The sequence below is a fragment of the Sarcophilus harrisii genome, chromosome 5, assembly GCF_902635505.1.
Source record: "Sarcophilus harrisii chromosome 5, mSarHar1.11, whole genome shotgun sequence".
NCBI lineage: Eukaryota > Metazoa > Chordata > Mammalia > Dasyuromorphia > Dasyuridae > Sarcophilus > Sarcophilus harrisii.
Genome location: NC_045430.1, coordinates 270,655,548 through 270,671,450, shown reverse-complemented (window position 1 = coordinate 270,671,450; position 15,903 = coordinate 270,655,548). Strand labels below are relative to the sequence as shown.

The 15,903-nt window shown below is 46.8% G+C and overlaps 1 protein-coding gene across 1 annotated transcript in view; it reads right to left on the bottom strand.

Moving 5' to 3' along the window:
• The window catches only part of CPVL (carboxypeptidase vitellogenic like), a 100,042-nt gene that overhangs the window by 67,855 nt on the left and 16,284 nt on the right, over nucleotides 1-15,903 (bottom strand). The window contains exons 3-6 of the mRNA XM_031940511.1: nucleotides 10,045-10,163; nucleotides 3,304-3,418; nucleotides 1,748-1,806; nucleotides 488-567 (exon numbers count right to left, since the gene is read on the bottom strand). Of these exons, the coding sequence (XP_031796371.1) occupies nucleotides 488-567; nucleotides 1,748-1,806; nucleotides 3,304-3,418; nucleotides 10,045-10,163 (373 nt within the window). The remainder of the gene's footprint in view (nucleotides 1-487; nucleotides 568-1,747; nucleotides 1,807-3,303; nucleotides 3,419-10,044; nucleotides 10,164-15,903) is intronic.

Sequence of the window (15,903 nt, the reverse complement as noted above, 5' to 3'; positions counted from 1 at the left end):
CCCCCTGAGGTTACTCTGCACTGAATGTGTCACAGACACACTCACATGTTGCCGGACCCCTCCCCTTGAGAAGGCAAGGCCTCTGTATCCCACAGAGCTTGACACATAGTAGGTGCCTTTACTGACTGACCTATTGGTAAACTGCCCTTTGGATTAAACCTTGTACTATGTGTACACGAGCACACACACACACACGTATATTTGTGCGCACAGACATATAAATACACAACTTATAGCATGTGTATGTACATGTATGCATCTGTCCACACGCGCACTCATATGTGCCCTGGGTTCCATGTTTGGGGGGACGGACTGTTCCTGACTCCCCAGAAGAATGGAAAGGTCTCAAGGGCAAGGACTGTTTCCACCAAAAGGAGGGCCAGGCACACAGTAGGTGCTTAATAAATGCTCGGCACAGTGAACTGACCTGAGAAGAGCCTGAGAAAGGGGATGGGAAAGGGAGCACTGGGGGCGAAGGGGACTTTACCTGTATAGGTCTCTTGCTACATCGTCTTCATTGGTTGCATATCCTCTGTCGTCAGTGGTAAAGCTGAAGCCGGTGCCGGTCTGTGGGGGAGAGAAAGGGGCGTCAAGTCTGAGAACAGCATCTTTAAAAGCTTCAAAGATTTTGAGAAGCAGTTTAGGGAAGGGGGGAGGAGCAGGAGGAGGAGGAAAAAAGGAGGAAGAGGAAAGAAGAAGAAAGGAAAAGGAAAAAAAGAGGATAGAAGAAGAGGAGGAAAAAGAGGAGAAGAAAGAGGAGGAAAAAAGGGAAGAAGAAGGAAGAGGAGGAAAGGAAGAGGAAAAAGAAAAGAAGGATGGAAGAGGAGGAGGAAAAACAGAAGGAGAAGGAAGAGGAGGAAAAGGGGAAAAAGGAAGAGGAAAAAAGGGAAGGATGGAAAAGAGAAGAGGAGAAAAAGGGAAGGAGGAGGAAAGGAAGAGGAAAAAGAAGAGTATGGAAGAAGAGGAAAAAGAGGAGAAGAAAGAGGAGGAAAAAGGGAAGAAAAAGGAAGAGGAGAAAAAGAAGAGGAAAAGAAGGAAAAGAGTAAATGTCTATGGCATTTTATGGCATTCATGGATTGTACCTTCTTATATCATTTAATACTCAAGATACAAAGTAGGAGAGGAAAATGTTATTTTGGCCCTGTGACCACCAGGTCCCAGCCAATGGGCATCAGGGGAGCAGGTGACCCTCGAGTCCACGGCCCTCTCACTAACTGCTACACCTCCCTACCTCTCACGTTGTCCCCCCGTGACTGAGGCAGCAGCGGCACCTCCACAAGATTAGCTGCCCCCTCCCTTTTGCCTTTAATTTCCAGTACCGGTCACAGTGCCTTGGCACCCAACAGGTGCTTAATAAGTGCTTTTTTTATAACTAAGGAGAAGCCAACAAAGAACACGCTTATTGGGGATGATGAGCCCCTTCTCCTGGGTGCTGAAATTTGGTGGCCAGACATTTGACATAAATAAAGAAGATGGGCGACCGTGCAGCCTGGAAATCACGAGCTCAGGTGTGACCCCTTACACACTCCAGTGCTCATGGCGTCCAAGAAGGGCTGGGACTAAAGTGACCAGGTCCACATGGCGAGTGCTCTACAGGGAGAGACCCAGGAACACAGAAAGGAGAAAGGCCTGAGACCAGTTATCACAGTGAAAAACTTAACATAAATTTTCAAATAGATAATAAATAAAATTTCAAAGAAATATAAAAGAATTTGTAAGCAAGTATATAAAAAAAATATAAACTCACTGGGTTATCGATGTACAACATGGAAAACTTCGCAGTCCAAGGAAAATCTCGTGCTCGAACTGTTAAAAACATGAGAGGGTCTCAGACCATCACCGAAGTGAACGGGGCCCCACAACCCCCAAGATGGGCTGGAAGACAGAGCTGAAAGGAGCTGCCCATTGGATTCTGAGCCCCTCCAAGGCACAGGTCGTCCCCGCTCGGACACACTCGGGCCATAAAGAAGGACTCACTCCTCCTGGCTCATCCCTCATGGAGTGTCCAACCCCCCTCCCCTTCCCAGGGCTCCCTAGCTTCTGATGGGCCCTTCTGGCTTCTGACAGGCCCGCTGCAGCTAGGAAATGTCCAGGGCGACGTGGGAAGGCTCACATGAGCCAGGCTCATGTGAAAGGGAATCCGCCTTATCAAAATGTCAAAAACGTCAAAAACAAGTGTCCAAGGAGATCATATATGGAGTAAACTTCCAATATTCACCAGATTTTTAAAACAGGATAATTAAATTTAACAAAGTAGGGACAAAATTATTGTTACTTTCCTGTATTTTTATAAATGTCTTTTCTGGGTATTTTCCCCTCAATTTTGCCTCATTAACAATAATTATTTACCTAAGTCATCATTACAGTCTGGAGACCCAGCATCATACAGAGCGCCATCCCATCGTCCTTCCTCCGGGCCAATCCACTGTGCCACCCAGCTGCCCATCCCCATTTTATAGATGAGGAAAACTGAGATGGAGTTAAGTGATTTGCCTAGATTCACCCAGCTAGTAAGTGTCTGAGGCTTAATTTGAGCTCAGGTCTCAGACTCCAGGCCCACCACTCCTCACTACCCTTAACTTAATGGGTATCTGGCAAAATCTCAGAGTTGTTTTAATTTGCTTTTTTCGATTATTAGAGAACTTGGCCACTTTTTTCATGTGATGATTTTTTTTTCTTTTTGAGAACTGATTGATCTAAATCATGTGGAAATACGTTTAACATGATTGCACGTGTATCAGATGCTTGTTCTCCGGGCAGGGAGAAAAAGTTGAAACTCAAAATCTTAAAAAAGATGAATGTTCAGAACTACCTTAATAATATTTTTCTTCCAATTACATGGAAGAAAAACACTCTTAAGTTAAAAAAAAAAAAAAAAGATAGAGCTGAATGATCATGTCCTTTAACTACTTATATTCTGGAAATCGATCTCATACCCATGAATTTGTTCCAATTCTTTACAGATTTTAGAGATTTATTGCAAAAACATCTTTCTAGTCTTGTTCTTCTTTTTAAATTCTGGATGCATTGCTTTTTGTTGTGCAAGAGTTCTCGTTCTCCCATGGCCAGATGGAGCTTCTGGACCACCACAAAACTTCCTGCCTTTCCACAACTACAGCAAACATCATCAGGCTCCTGACTTTTTTCCGAATGCAAACAAGAACAAACTTGAGCAGCAGAAATTTCCCAAATGGAGTGAGCTGATGGCCGAGTACTCAGCCCTTATGAGCGTGAGAGGCTTAGCTTTGTGCTCATGCCAGGCTACCTCTGGGACGCAGAAGGCAGAGGAGGAACGGCGCTCACCTGTAAGGTTCTTGTTCACAACATAAGGTCCGTGTTCCACAAACAGTCCAAACATCGAGGATCCCCCTGGTCCCCCTTGGAGCCAGAGCACAACGGGAGCATCACTGGGATTTTCCTGTAACATGGAGGAGAGTCAAAGATCAATAATCCCATGATTTGTCCCACCGGGAATCACATCATTTTAAGAGCTGGGGGTGGCCAAATGGCACAGTGAATAGAGCACTGGCTCTGGATCAAGAGGATATGATATATTGGATTACTTATCATCTAAGTATTATTATTATGACCTGTGTGACCATGGACAAAGTCACTCCAGCTCCCCGAGCCTCAGTCTGCCCATCTGTAAAAAGGAGGGAATGCAGCTAAACAGACACAGATATCATGGCAGCAAAGCTCTGAAGTCCAGACTGGATTTTGACCCCCAGCCTGACTGGGCACGGAGAGGCTCATCCCCATCAGCCACGGGGAGAGGGATTCTCTAAGATGATCCCCCAAGAGGAAGAGGAGCTGTGGCCTTTATTGGGAGGAGAATCCACTTTAAAGGGTTCTCAGATCCTTGAAGTACAAACTTATCTATCATACTCACGATTCCTTCCTCCATTTCTTCTTTTCTTCTTCCTTTCCTCCTTCCCTTATTCCATTCCTTCCTTCCTCCTTCTTTTTTCTTCCTTCCTTCCTTTCTTCCTTTTCCCGTCCTTCTTCTTTCCTTTTTTCCCTCCTTCCTTCCTTCTTCTTTCCTTCCTTCCTCCCTCTCTCTCTCCCTTAATTCCCTCATTGCCACCTTTGTATGTCCCTAGTCTTCCCAGGGCCTCAGATCCTTCTCTGTAAAACAAGCACAGCAGGACCTGGGATCCCTTCCAGCATGTGGAATTGTTCCATGCTCCTGGGCCTCAGTTTCCCCCTCCGGACCATGAGGGCAGCTCCGCCCAGGGTCACTTAGGCAACAACATCTGAGCGCACACCTGAATACAGGCCATCTTGACCCCGATGCAGGCTCTCTCTGGGTGGGCAGGCTGCCTTGGACATCTGCCCTACGCCCCCCTCAGAGGCCCCGTCTCCACTCCCTGCCCCAAGCTGACCCTCAGTAACTTGCTGGCCATCTGAGGCCGCGAGCAGCCTCCCTGAGCCAGGAGGAGAGGCGAGAGTTAAGGGGCAAAAATGCCTTTTACCTGCTGTGTAAATGCCCCAGCGACATTTGTCCCACGAGGAAGCCCGAAGCCTTCGCTCGCGGTTCTGAGGTGGCGTTCACGGAGCCGCGGCACACTCACTCCAGGCTGAGACAAAGCCTTTGCCCCACTTGGCTTTTCTTGTTTTATTTATTTTAACAGAGTCAGAGGAAACGTTTAAGGCCCTTCTGCAAGGAGCCTCTGCACAAAGCTCAGGCCGGCCTGCGATCAGACCCTGACTGTCCGCCACGGACGGACGTCCCACAGGCCTAAGCTGCGAGTCCCCTCGTTCAGCAGTCTGCTGGGGAAACTGAGGCTGAAGGAGAAGGGATTCATGCTGTGAATCCAGATGCTCAGACCTCCCTCCAGGAACCACACTGACCCAATTAAATCACTAAAAGACTTAGAAAATCATGGGCTAAAGATATTTTCCAAACTGCCTTTATTTACTAATTGGGAAGCTGGAAGGAAGGAAGGCGGTATGTTGTGGTCGGTGCAGGAGCAGAACCTGACCGGGTGCTGGGTTCAAATCTCGAGTCTGCCCCTGATTCCCGGCGCCCTTAACTTTCCTGGGTCTGTTTTCCTCCTCCAGAAGTGAGGACTGCATGGCTGGATGCCGGTCGGCTCTCTTCCCCCCATTTTACAGGATTCAGGAGCTTCCAGCTGAGGCCATTGCGGCAGAAAGGGAAAAGGCCTTTGGGAAATTCTCACAAAGCTCTGGTTCTTGCCATAAGGGGAAACAAAGAGGTCGAGGAGGGCCTGGGAGTCCGCAGGGCAGGGCTCTGAGAGTGTCCGTCCCAGTACTTCTGCTGACCTCTGGTGGCCAACTGGAGAAGTGGACACTCCCGAGGCCTCCACTGTGGCCAGGGCCTGCCATCCAAGAACAGAGCCATGGCTTAATTGGTGGAGTCCTGGCCTCCTGGGGGTGATGTTCCACAGCCTTCCGATGACTCTCAGGCTCCTGCTCGTGTCTCTCCTTCTTGCTAGAACTTAAGCCCTTTTCTTCCAAGATGGGTCCCCAGGCCCAGGCTCAGCAAGGAATTCTGGGCCTCAGTTGGTTGGAATATCAGAGCTACCCTTCAGATGGATATCAATGGACCAATGCTACCCTTCTATTCACCAGTCAGCCAATAAGCATTTATTAATCACCTACAATACACCTACAATACAATACAATTGCGCTGCTCCTCCCCTAGACTCCCCAAACCACAACACTTTACCTAGGGTCACCCCCAGAGAATGTAAGGTCAATGAGGGAAAGGGCTGCATCATTTTTACCTTCCTACTCCCCAAACACACAGCACTTAGCACATAGTAGGTGCTTTAAAAGTTTTCCCATTCATGCATTCACTTCCTTTATTCAATCTTCTTTGAACTAATTTAAAACAAAACAAAACAAAACAAAACAAAAAAACAAAACCAAACATCCTGTTTTATAAGTTTTCCTCCTACTTTTAAAGGAATCCGAAAGAAATCATTTTAGATACTCCTTTGTCCAGGACAAAAAGTAAAACAAAATAAAAATACAAAAACAGTGGCTAATGGCAGAATCTGCCCTCTCACCCTTGAGGAGCCCTCCCTATCCTGTGTCTCCCACTTAAGCCAAGGCTCCATTTACAAAATGTCGGGGGCTCCTGTGTTCCATCCCCCTCTATTAAATGCCTAAGAAATCATTCCCTTCTTGCCTTGCTTCTAGACCAGGTAACAACTAGCCAGTGTGACCAGCTATTCTCAGCTTATTCCTGCTTTGATTATATTTTATCAGTGTATGGAGGCCCCAGGGAGAAAGTCTCACTTTTAAGAGAATTTATAGTACTGCCTATAGTAAATAGGCAGCTCACACAGAACTTCAATCCATCCTCAACTCAGCGAACAAAGTGATTTTTCTCTTCTCTTTTTTCTTCCTCTCTTCTTTGCTTCCTTCCTTCCTCCCTCTTTCCTTTCTTTCCTTCCTCCCTTTCTTTCTCTCCCTTCCTCTCTTCCTTACACCCTTCCAATCTCCTTTCCCCCTCCTTCCTTTCCTTCCTTCCTTTCTTTTCTTCCTCCCTCCCTCTCTCCTTTCTTTCCTTTCTTCCTTCTTTCCTTCCTCTTTCTCTCCCTTCCTTTCTTCCTTCTACCCTCCCAATCTCCTTTCCTCCTCCTTCCTTTCCTTCCTTCCTTCCTTCTTTCCTTTCCTTCCTTTCTTCCTTCCTTCTTTTCCTTCCTTCCTTCTCTCCTTCTTTCCTTTCTGCTCTCTTACATGTCATTCTTCCTTCCTTCTTTTCCTTTTTCTTCCTTACTTCCTTCTTTTCTTCCTTCCTTCCTTCATCCCTCACTTTCTTTCCTTCCTCCCTTCCTTTCTTCCTTCCACTCTCCCTCCCTCTCTTCCTTCTTCCCTCCATTCCTTCCTCCCTCTTTCTTTCTTTCTTTTTCTTCTTTTTGGATTACAAGGCACTCATTAAGCCTATGATTCAGGCACTATATGCTAGATTCTGCAGACAGAAACACCAAAGTGAGACGTTTCCTGCCCTTGCAGGAAAGGGAAAGAACAGATTTAAGAGGAATCACTATGAGAGAAGAGTTTTGGTCTGGGATAACACAAAATGATTATTCTAAGTCTAAGTCTACACCACCTTCAGTAGCTGCCACATTCAAGATCTTATTTGGAATTTAAAGCTCTTCACAACACAGCCCTTTCCTTCATCTTACTCCCCTCCAACACCTCCCCAAGCCATTCCCCAGGAGGAAGGCACCCCCTCAGTTTCCAGTTTTTCCTACTCTGTAAAGAACTGCTGTCAATATTCTTACACGTGTAGGTCTTTTTTCTTTCTCTATCTCTTTGAACCACAGGACTAGATGTCTGGGTATCTTCGACTGTGATCCATGGGCCATATTGTCCGTGGCATTTTCTGCCATTTCCTTCTCCCGTGAGGTTAAATGACTTGTCCAGGGTCACACAGCTAGTCAGTGGATTTGCGTTTTTCCTGCCTCCAGGCCCAGGGCTCCACCACTGGGCCACCTGGCTGCATCCTTACAGATCTAGCAAGTGGATACTCAGGTTCTAGTGATGTAAATCCTCTCAAATGCAGTGGATTCTAATGACAGTGTCTGAAGTCACGGTATTTTTAAGAGAAACTCTAATAGTGGGGATTGTGACACTGCGAACAGGCTTTGGAAATTTAAACAGAACTTTAAATATTAGGCCGGCTTTCTGAAGCAGCACAGGCCTGCCCACCCAGCTGCTGTCTCTGTGCCCAGGGTCCCCCCAGTGAGGACCCTCGCAGCCGTGAGAGGATGCAGCCCCAGGGTGAAGCTCTGTCTTTGGGAGGTCTCTAAGCTGGGAGACTGTTAAAACGTTACTTAAGGCCTCAGTTACATTTCCCTGTCCATCCATCTGCTTTTCCGTGAGATGCTCCATCCAGGGCTGAAATCATTGGGCCCTCTAGTGGGGAGCCCGTCTGTGTTAGGATGGATCCTGCTTCGAGATCCCCGAATGTCAGATCGAGCCTCGCTCCCTTTAAACAAACGAGAGACCTTGAGAATAAGTAGAAATATGACCTTGGGAACATGGTGACTCAGAGCCCCTCTGGCAGCCTCCGGACCCCTGTGGGTCTGGACACAGAACATGGCTCTGAGGTCTTGTCCCCCAAGTCAGAATGGAACAGGCCGATCCCCTCTGGGACCTTGCCAGAGGACAAGAGGGGAGACAAAACTCCTGGACCTCCCTGGGGGAGCCTGGCTGGGGGTTCTCTGAATGAAGCTGTGGCTTCTTGCTTCTACTTGGGGGGGTTGCTGGGCTACCAGCAGAGGGCGCAGAGCTGAAACTTATTATTGCTTCAGGAGCCGCGTCCTAACCAGGGAAGGCAAGCAGAGGAAACAGAGCATTTACAGAGCACTTTACAGTTTGCAAGCACATGAATGAATGAATGATGCGAATGATGAGACATTTATTAAACGCTCACTATGTACCATATACTGCATTATCTCCCCTCTCTGAATTTCACTACAACGTTGAAAGACCCATTATTATCATTACCTTTTTCGTCTTGCAGTGAAAAATAAGTAGCTCTGGGCCCGACATCTCACAACGGGTAAGAATTGGCGCTGGGATTCGAATTCGGGTCTTCCTAACTACAGTCAGGTATCACGCCCACCTCTTTCCCCATCAGATCACGTCCCCCTCGACCAAGCCTACCTTAAGATTACATGGTAGAGTTCCGTCTTCGCTTTTAATGGGCACTTATTGTTGTAAAATAACCACAGCCAGTCTTGGGCAGGGGGAGAGATGGGGAAGTATGTCTCCCCTCCTTCTCTGGAAAGGTCGGGGGTCAAGGGATGCGGAAGCCAAAAGTGAGATTCCATCACAGGATCACAAATGGGCAATAAAAGGATCTTAGAAGTTCATCCAGTGGTTCAACGCCCTCATTTTATAGAGAAGGAAGTTGAGGTTTGGATCAGTGAAACAGACTTCCAAGGTCACCCAGCCCTGCCTGAGGAGGCCGGGGCAGGTTCAATCCAGGTTCCTCTTCCCCTCCCCCCAGTGTAGCTAACTATTCTGGCACGGCTCTGCCTCTGAGCTGCTTGAAATATCTGTTGTGTCACAGAGCAAGGCTGGATGGGGAATGACAGAGAGAAGTGGGGGGGGGGTCAGGAGGGAGGTGTCGGGCAAGTAAACCTGAAAATAACTAGGAGATTAAAAAGCAAGCAAGAAATCCATAAAGTTTTACAAATAAAATAAGTTTTATGTGCTTGTTTGGCTGGTGTTTTTCTGGGGAAGGAGCAGATTCTGACTTACTTTATCAGTCCCAGAAGCTGTGTTTGGGGGAGTACTTGACCTTCTTCCTGCCTCCCTCTTTCTGACATCCTCCTGCTTCTAAAAATTCCCCGGAGGAAACAGCGTGTAGACGCCTGCATGCCGGAGATCGAGGGCCCCCGACCGGGCCGATTCCTTGTGACCACTGGTGGGGATGAGCGCCCAGGGGAATGCCCAGCGTCCCAGCCAGCCCTTCAGCCCCCGCTCTGCTCGGGCACTTCAAGCCTGTGAAGTGTCTCCAGAGAAAGTTCGTCCATTCCCACTGTCGGGCGTCTTCGGAGAGCCGCCTTTGCACTTTCAGTGAGTACTTGTTGTTCAGTCAGCCACCTGTGGCCAACGCTTTGCGATCCCCTGGACCATAGTGCACCAGTACCACCCCTGGGATTTCTTAGCAAAAATACTGGAATGGTTTGCCATTGCCTGCCCCGGCTCATTTTACAAATGAGGAAACTGAGGCAAACAGATTGAAGTGACTTGCCCAAGATCACACAACTAGCAAGTGTCTGAGGATGGATTTGAACTCAGATCTTCCTGATTCCAATAAGTAGAGTAATTCTGGACCCACAAAATTATAGCCTTGGATCTGGAAGAGAAGTAAGAACTTCTCTGGATCAGCTTTCTCTTTATGAAAATAAATTGGGAAAATAAGGCCTGGAGAGATGATGTGATTTCTTCCTAAGTGGCAGAGCCAGGATTGGAACTCAGATCCTCTAACTTGAAACCCACGACCCTCTGCCTGCCCCCCAAAGGGCACATTCTGCCGCCGTAGCGACTTCCACTTACCTGAGCTGGAAAGAACCAGAAGAAGAGGTTGCTGTTATAGGTTTCATTCACGGTGAGGTAGCCAGAGTAACTCTTCACGTTGACTCCTGGGAACGGGCTGACCAAACTCAACTGCTTGCCTGGAAAGAAAATGTGAACCCCAAGTTAGGAGAGGGGGGAGGCTGAAGCTGATTAGCGACCGTGGCCTCCACTGGGACCAATCATAAAGTCACCAAATTTCAGAGTCGGCCACTTACTCCAACCCCCACCTCAAAACAGATCTCCTCAACAATATGGTGGACCAGTGGTTGTCCACCCAACCCATCCTCTTTGTCATCTTTTCCTTATTGATCTGATTTTTCTTGTGCAGCAAGGTAACTATATAAATATGTATGCATATGTTGAATTTAACATATATTTTAACATGTTTAACACATACTGGATTGCTTGCTGTCTAGGGGAGGGGGTGGGAGGAAGTGGAAAATCTGAAACCCAAGGCTATGCAAGCGTCAATGTTGAAAAATTATCCGTGCATATGTTTTGCAAATAAAAAGCTTTAATAACAAACAAAAAACCTCCTGGGAGGGGAAACTGAGGCAGCACATCCCATTTTGGGAAAGTTATCAATGTGAGGAAGATTTCTTTTTCTTCTTGTCAACACTAAATCCAGACATTTGAAGTAAGTAGAAAGGACCTGAACAGAAATGCAAGGACAAGCGAAGTCCCATAGAAATAGAACTGAGTCAAAAGTTTCAAAAGTACATGGGTTCAAATCCTACTCCTGACATTTACTGTGTGCCCTGAGCCTCAGTTTTTTTTTCTCTGAAAAATACAAGGGATGGATCTGCAGATCTTAAGGTCTCGTCCAGGGTTCATTCTATGAGCCTGTGAAATGTAGGGAGCTGGGGCAGCTAGATAGCCCAGTGGCTAGAACACTGGCCCTGGAGTTAAGAGAACCTGAGTTCAAATAAAGCCTCAGACATTTAAAACTTACTGTGTGACCTTCAGAGACAGAGAGAAATTAAAGAAATGGAAGAATGGAAGGAAGGAAGGAAGGAAGGAAGGAAGGAAGGAAGGAAGGAAGGAAGGAAGGAAGAAAGGAAGGAAGGAAGGAAGGAAGGAAGGAAGGAAGGATCCATTATTTTTAGACCTTGGTGGGACCTTCTAGTCAAGCCCTTCATTTTACAGATGAGTAAACCAAGGCCCAGAGGAGGGTTTCATTTGCCCAAGGCAAGTGAAGGTCGAGCTCCTCTCTCTGAACCCAGTTCCAGGTAAGAGGCCGGATGCAGGCCTGAAGGGACGGGAAGCCCCAGCGAGGCCTCAGCCTGACCCCTTTAATCAGGGGCTCAGTGACGTGGCCAGTGGAAAGGAAAGGCCAGAGCAGAGCTGGTGTCTGGTCTCTCAGAGGTCAATGTGGAGCTGTGGCCCGCCCCAGGAAGCAATGGAGAGGACAGGAAATGGAAAAAAAGTTCAGAAAAGCAGGAGGGCCAAGACCCACTTCTGCCCCTAGCAAGGCTGGCCGGGTCAGAGCCGGGATGAGACTGCCTCGGACACAGGTGGGCCCCAGCCCTCCCTCTCTCAATCCGCTCCCCGTCACTTCTCGGCTCCCAGGGCCGCATTCCAAGTGAAGCAGAGACAAATGCACGAGGCCCCTGGGAAGGCGGCCACGTGAAGGGGGGCCCAGAGCCCCAGCTCCTAGCTGAGGCACCAACAAGGTCAGCCTCCTCCCTCACCAGATCTCCCGGGCCCAGGACAATCCCACGTACACGGACAGAGGAGTCTGTCCCCTCACTTCCCACTGGGGGAGAGCAAAGAGGGTCAGGTTGTGGGATATTTAATAAGTGCAAAACATAGACACGAACCTCCAGCTGCCCCGTCCTGCTAGTTATCATCAGAGCGGACTTTGAGCCTCTGCATCATCTCGAGACGAGTGGGGCCTCGGCCCCCAAAAGACAAGTGTCCTCAATGATGGCTCCTGACCCTGACCCTTTGGCCCAGAGTGGACATCGTCCAGAGCCAAGCAGAACTCACACTCACACATTCACATACACACATACACTCACACTCATACACACACTCATACACTCACACACTCACACAGACATTCACACTCACACACAGACACTCATACTCACACATACATTTACATATACACACGCAGACACACACATGCTCACACACAAACTTATATGTTCACACTACTTTCTTTCTAACTGTCCCTTATTTAGTCTGAGAGGAAAGAAGGAAGACAAGAAAGAAAAGAACAAAGAACAAAGCAAAGGGAAAAACCCTGGGGAGGGTTAGGAGAGGGAAAGAAGTCATCATCATAATGACAGTCATGGCAGTTATTTCTAGGACTCTAAAGTTTGGAAAGTGCTTTATAGAGCAGTCCTCTTTCAGCCTCAGCAGTCCCTTCCGGAGGTAATATTATCCCCATTTTACAGAAAGGGAAAGTCAGGCTTAGATAAATTGACTGATCCAGGGTGATACAACTGGAGGTCAGAAAAAGATGGAAAAAGGCAACATGGAATGAGAAATCTAAACTTAAAACAAAATAATAATAATAATCAAGGAGACTATAAGGTAACCATCATTCTAAGCTTGTTTGTAAACTTTAAGGTCTGTATAACAGTTAGCGTTAATGGGCATTACAGGCACAGTGGAAAGAGTATAAGATGGAAATATAGATGCAAATCCAGCCTCAGACGCTTATTAGCAGAGCAGCCCTAAGCAAGTCCCTCCCTCTGTGCCTCAATTTCCCTTCTGTAAAATGGCAATAAAATGTACCTGCCACTCAGAGCTGTGAAGATCAAATGGGTGAGCATATATCAAGTGCTCTGCAAACCTTAAAACACTACACAAAAGCTACTGTTATTAAGACAATCTGATCTGCCACTCCTCAACACATCCCATAGATCCGGCAGGTCCTCTCTCCGTCCTATTTTTATGACAACAAAGGCAGCTGCTATAAGGACTTTTTCTGGTAGAAAAAGAGTAGAAACAAAGCAGATCCCATCAGTTAGGGAATGGACCAGTTATGGTCCATACATTAATGGAAAATTACGGCACCATAAGAAATGACTAAGACAATGAATAAAAAGTCTGGGAATTTATATGAACCAAGAAAAATGGTGTGCACGGTGCCCACTCCTACGTGGCAACACCCAAATCATTCAAACTGATCACTAGGGAAATAGAATGGCCCAAGAAGTGAGAGGATTTAAGGGCCCCCCCCTACCCCGACCTTGATTCTTTGAAGAAGTGAAGAACTATGGGTACAGAACACTGAATACAAAGTCTGATTTTCCTAAATCATTGGCTAATTTTGCTGACATGTATTTTCTTCTTTGTTATAAGGGATGGCCTTCTGAGAAGGGGAAAGAGATACACTGGGAGTTGTAGCTCACTGAAAAAAACTATTAATTAAAATTTAATTTAAAAAGCGAAAAAATAAATACATTAACCTTAAGGTTTTCAAAGCGCTAGAGAAGGCATTGATGACAATGCTAAAAGGTCTTTCGATTCTGGGTAGCTTCCCCCAAAAAGGCTTAAGGTCACTCCAGTCAGCCCAGGAGCGAGTCCAGATGCTGCTCTCCAGGTGAGCTGTCCTTTCCAGGAAATGAAAGCCGTGATTCATGCTTCCTGTCCTTTGGCTTCTGCAGCTCGCCACGTGGCGCTCACAGCCCTGACCGCTTCCCGTCCTGTGTGTGAGCCATCTGTGTGAGGGTCTTATCTCACTCAGGAGATTAAAACTTCCCTAAGAAGAAGAGGGAGAAGGGAGGAAGGGCCGTACACGGCTCCTCTCTGTGTCCCCAAAGGCCCATTCGGAAAGCCAGGCCATTGTTGGTATCGCTCTTGTTCAGGCATCTCCAACACCGCGAGACCCCACTTGGGGTTTTCTTGGCAAAAACACTGGAGGGGTCAGCCTCATTTTACAGTTGAGGAAACTGAGGCAGGCAGGCTGAAAAGTGCCTTGCTGAGGGTCTTGCAGCTGGTCAGTGTCTGAACTCAGAGAGGTGGGTCTTCCTGCCTCCTGGCCCAGCGCTCCATCCAGTGGGTGAGCACAAACAATTGTTGAATAACACATTCATTCTTTTTGTCGTTGTCTGCTAGCATTTTATTTTTGATCTAATTTTTCTTCTTGCAGCGAGAGAATTGTATAAATATGTTTACACATATTGGATTTAACATATATTTTGACACATATAACGTATGTTGGATTACTTGCCATCTAGGTGAGAGAGAGGGGGGAAGGAGAGGAAAATTTGGAACACACGGCTATGCAAGGGTCAATGTTGTCAAATTATCCATGAATATGTTTTGAAAATAAAAAGCTTTAAAAATTTTTCTTTAAAAACCAGTTGTGGAATGGAAAAAAAAAAAAAAAAAAACAATGAATGAACGAGTGAAGGCAAAAATGACAAGCAAGTTACAGCTCTACTTCTCCTTCTAGCAGTTTCCTGATCTGTAAAACAGGGACATTCAATGACCTCTGAGATGTACTTTCCCTCCCCCAGGATCACTTTTATATGATGCTCTAAAGTCCTACAAATATTTCCCTCCCAACAACCCTGCAGGGCAAATCATGTTCCCAAACAAAACCAAAACTATAAGTCAGACAAACCAGGAAAATAGCAGAAACTTGGGTTATTTTATGAAATTTGCTGACCTTCCTGTGGTCTCACTGCTAGTAAAGGCCTGGGGCAGCCCTCTGGTCCGGCAGCCATCGCTCTCCTTCTCGGTCACGGTAACAGGCCCAAGGGATATCTCTGGAAGGTCATCGGGCGGTCTTATAGACACCCAAAGAGCTCAGTTTTAGAAGCTCAGAAATCAATGCTTCCATATTTGGTCTCATCAGAGACCAAATCATGTCTGGAAGGTAAAATTTCTCCTCCAGCAGAGAAGCAGAACAAGAAAAGCCTAGAGGAAGAAAGCCCTGACAATATGTGGTCTCCAGGAAATTACTTCATTTCTCTGGACAAGTTTCTCATGTGGAAAATGCAGACACAGTAGGTGCCTGGCACATAGTAGGTGCTTAATAAATGTCTGGTGGATGTATGAGAATATTAATCATCATTTTTATAGTAGCCCCAAACAGAAAACTGAGGGAGTGCTTGCTGATTGAGGAAAGGCTGAGCAAATCACAGAATATAAATGGAACGGAACAGAATGGAGTAAGAAGAACCCATAACATTTTAAAGAAAATGGCCCTGAAAACCTCGAGAACTCCAATCGCTGCAATAATGCACAGGTCCAGAGGACAAAGCTTGTCAGAGAGCTGATGGACTTAAACTGAAAAAAGAGACGTCCATTTGTGGCCGACGGGCAAATTTGTTTGGTGGGAATGTGTTTGCTATTTGTTAGATATTTGTTAGAAGGGCCTTTTTTTGAAAAAAAAAAAATTGTTCAACAGGGAGAAAAGAGGGCAGTGAGAGGGAAAATCATCAATGCTTGTAATAAATACATTTAAAAATAAAATGGCAAGGTTAGACTAGCAAAGGAGGTCAGGCTTTAACTAGGAATTCTCCTGCCAGAGGGGAGAGCATACAGGAGATGTCTCGTCAGATGCTCTTACGCTGGGAAAGTGGCCAGTGGCCCCTCGTGCCCTCCCCAAGAACCCAGACCCAAGTCCTAAAGCACAGCAGCGGTTCCCTTGTTCTTGGCCTTCCGAGCTGAGAAAGAAAGGGGAAGGGGAGGTAGGTGGGGTGGGGAAGATGAACACTGCTAGAAGGGAAGAATCCTTGAGGGCCTTGTGAAAGACCCACTTCTGACACTCGTTAGCTACGGGACCAGGGGGAATTTACCCAATTCTACTGGAATGTGGCAAAACCTGACGCAGTCTATTTCTTCTCTTAGAATCACGATTCACTCCTCGGTATG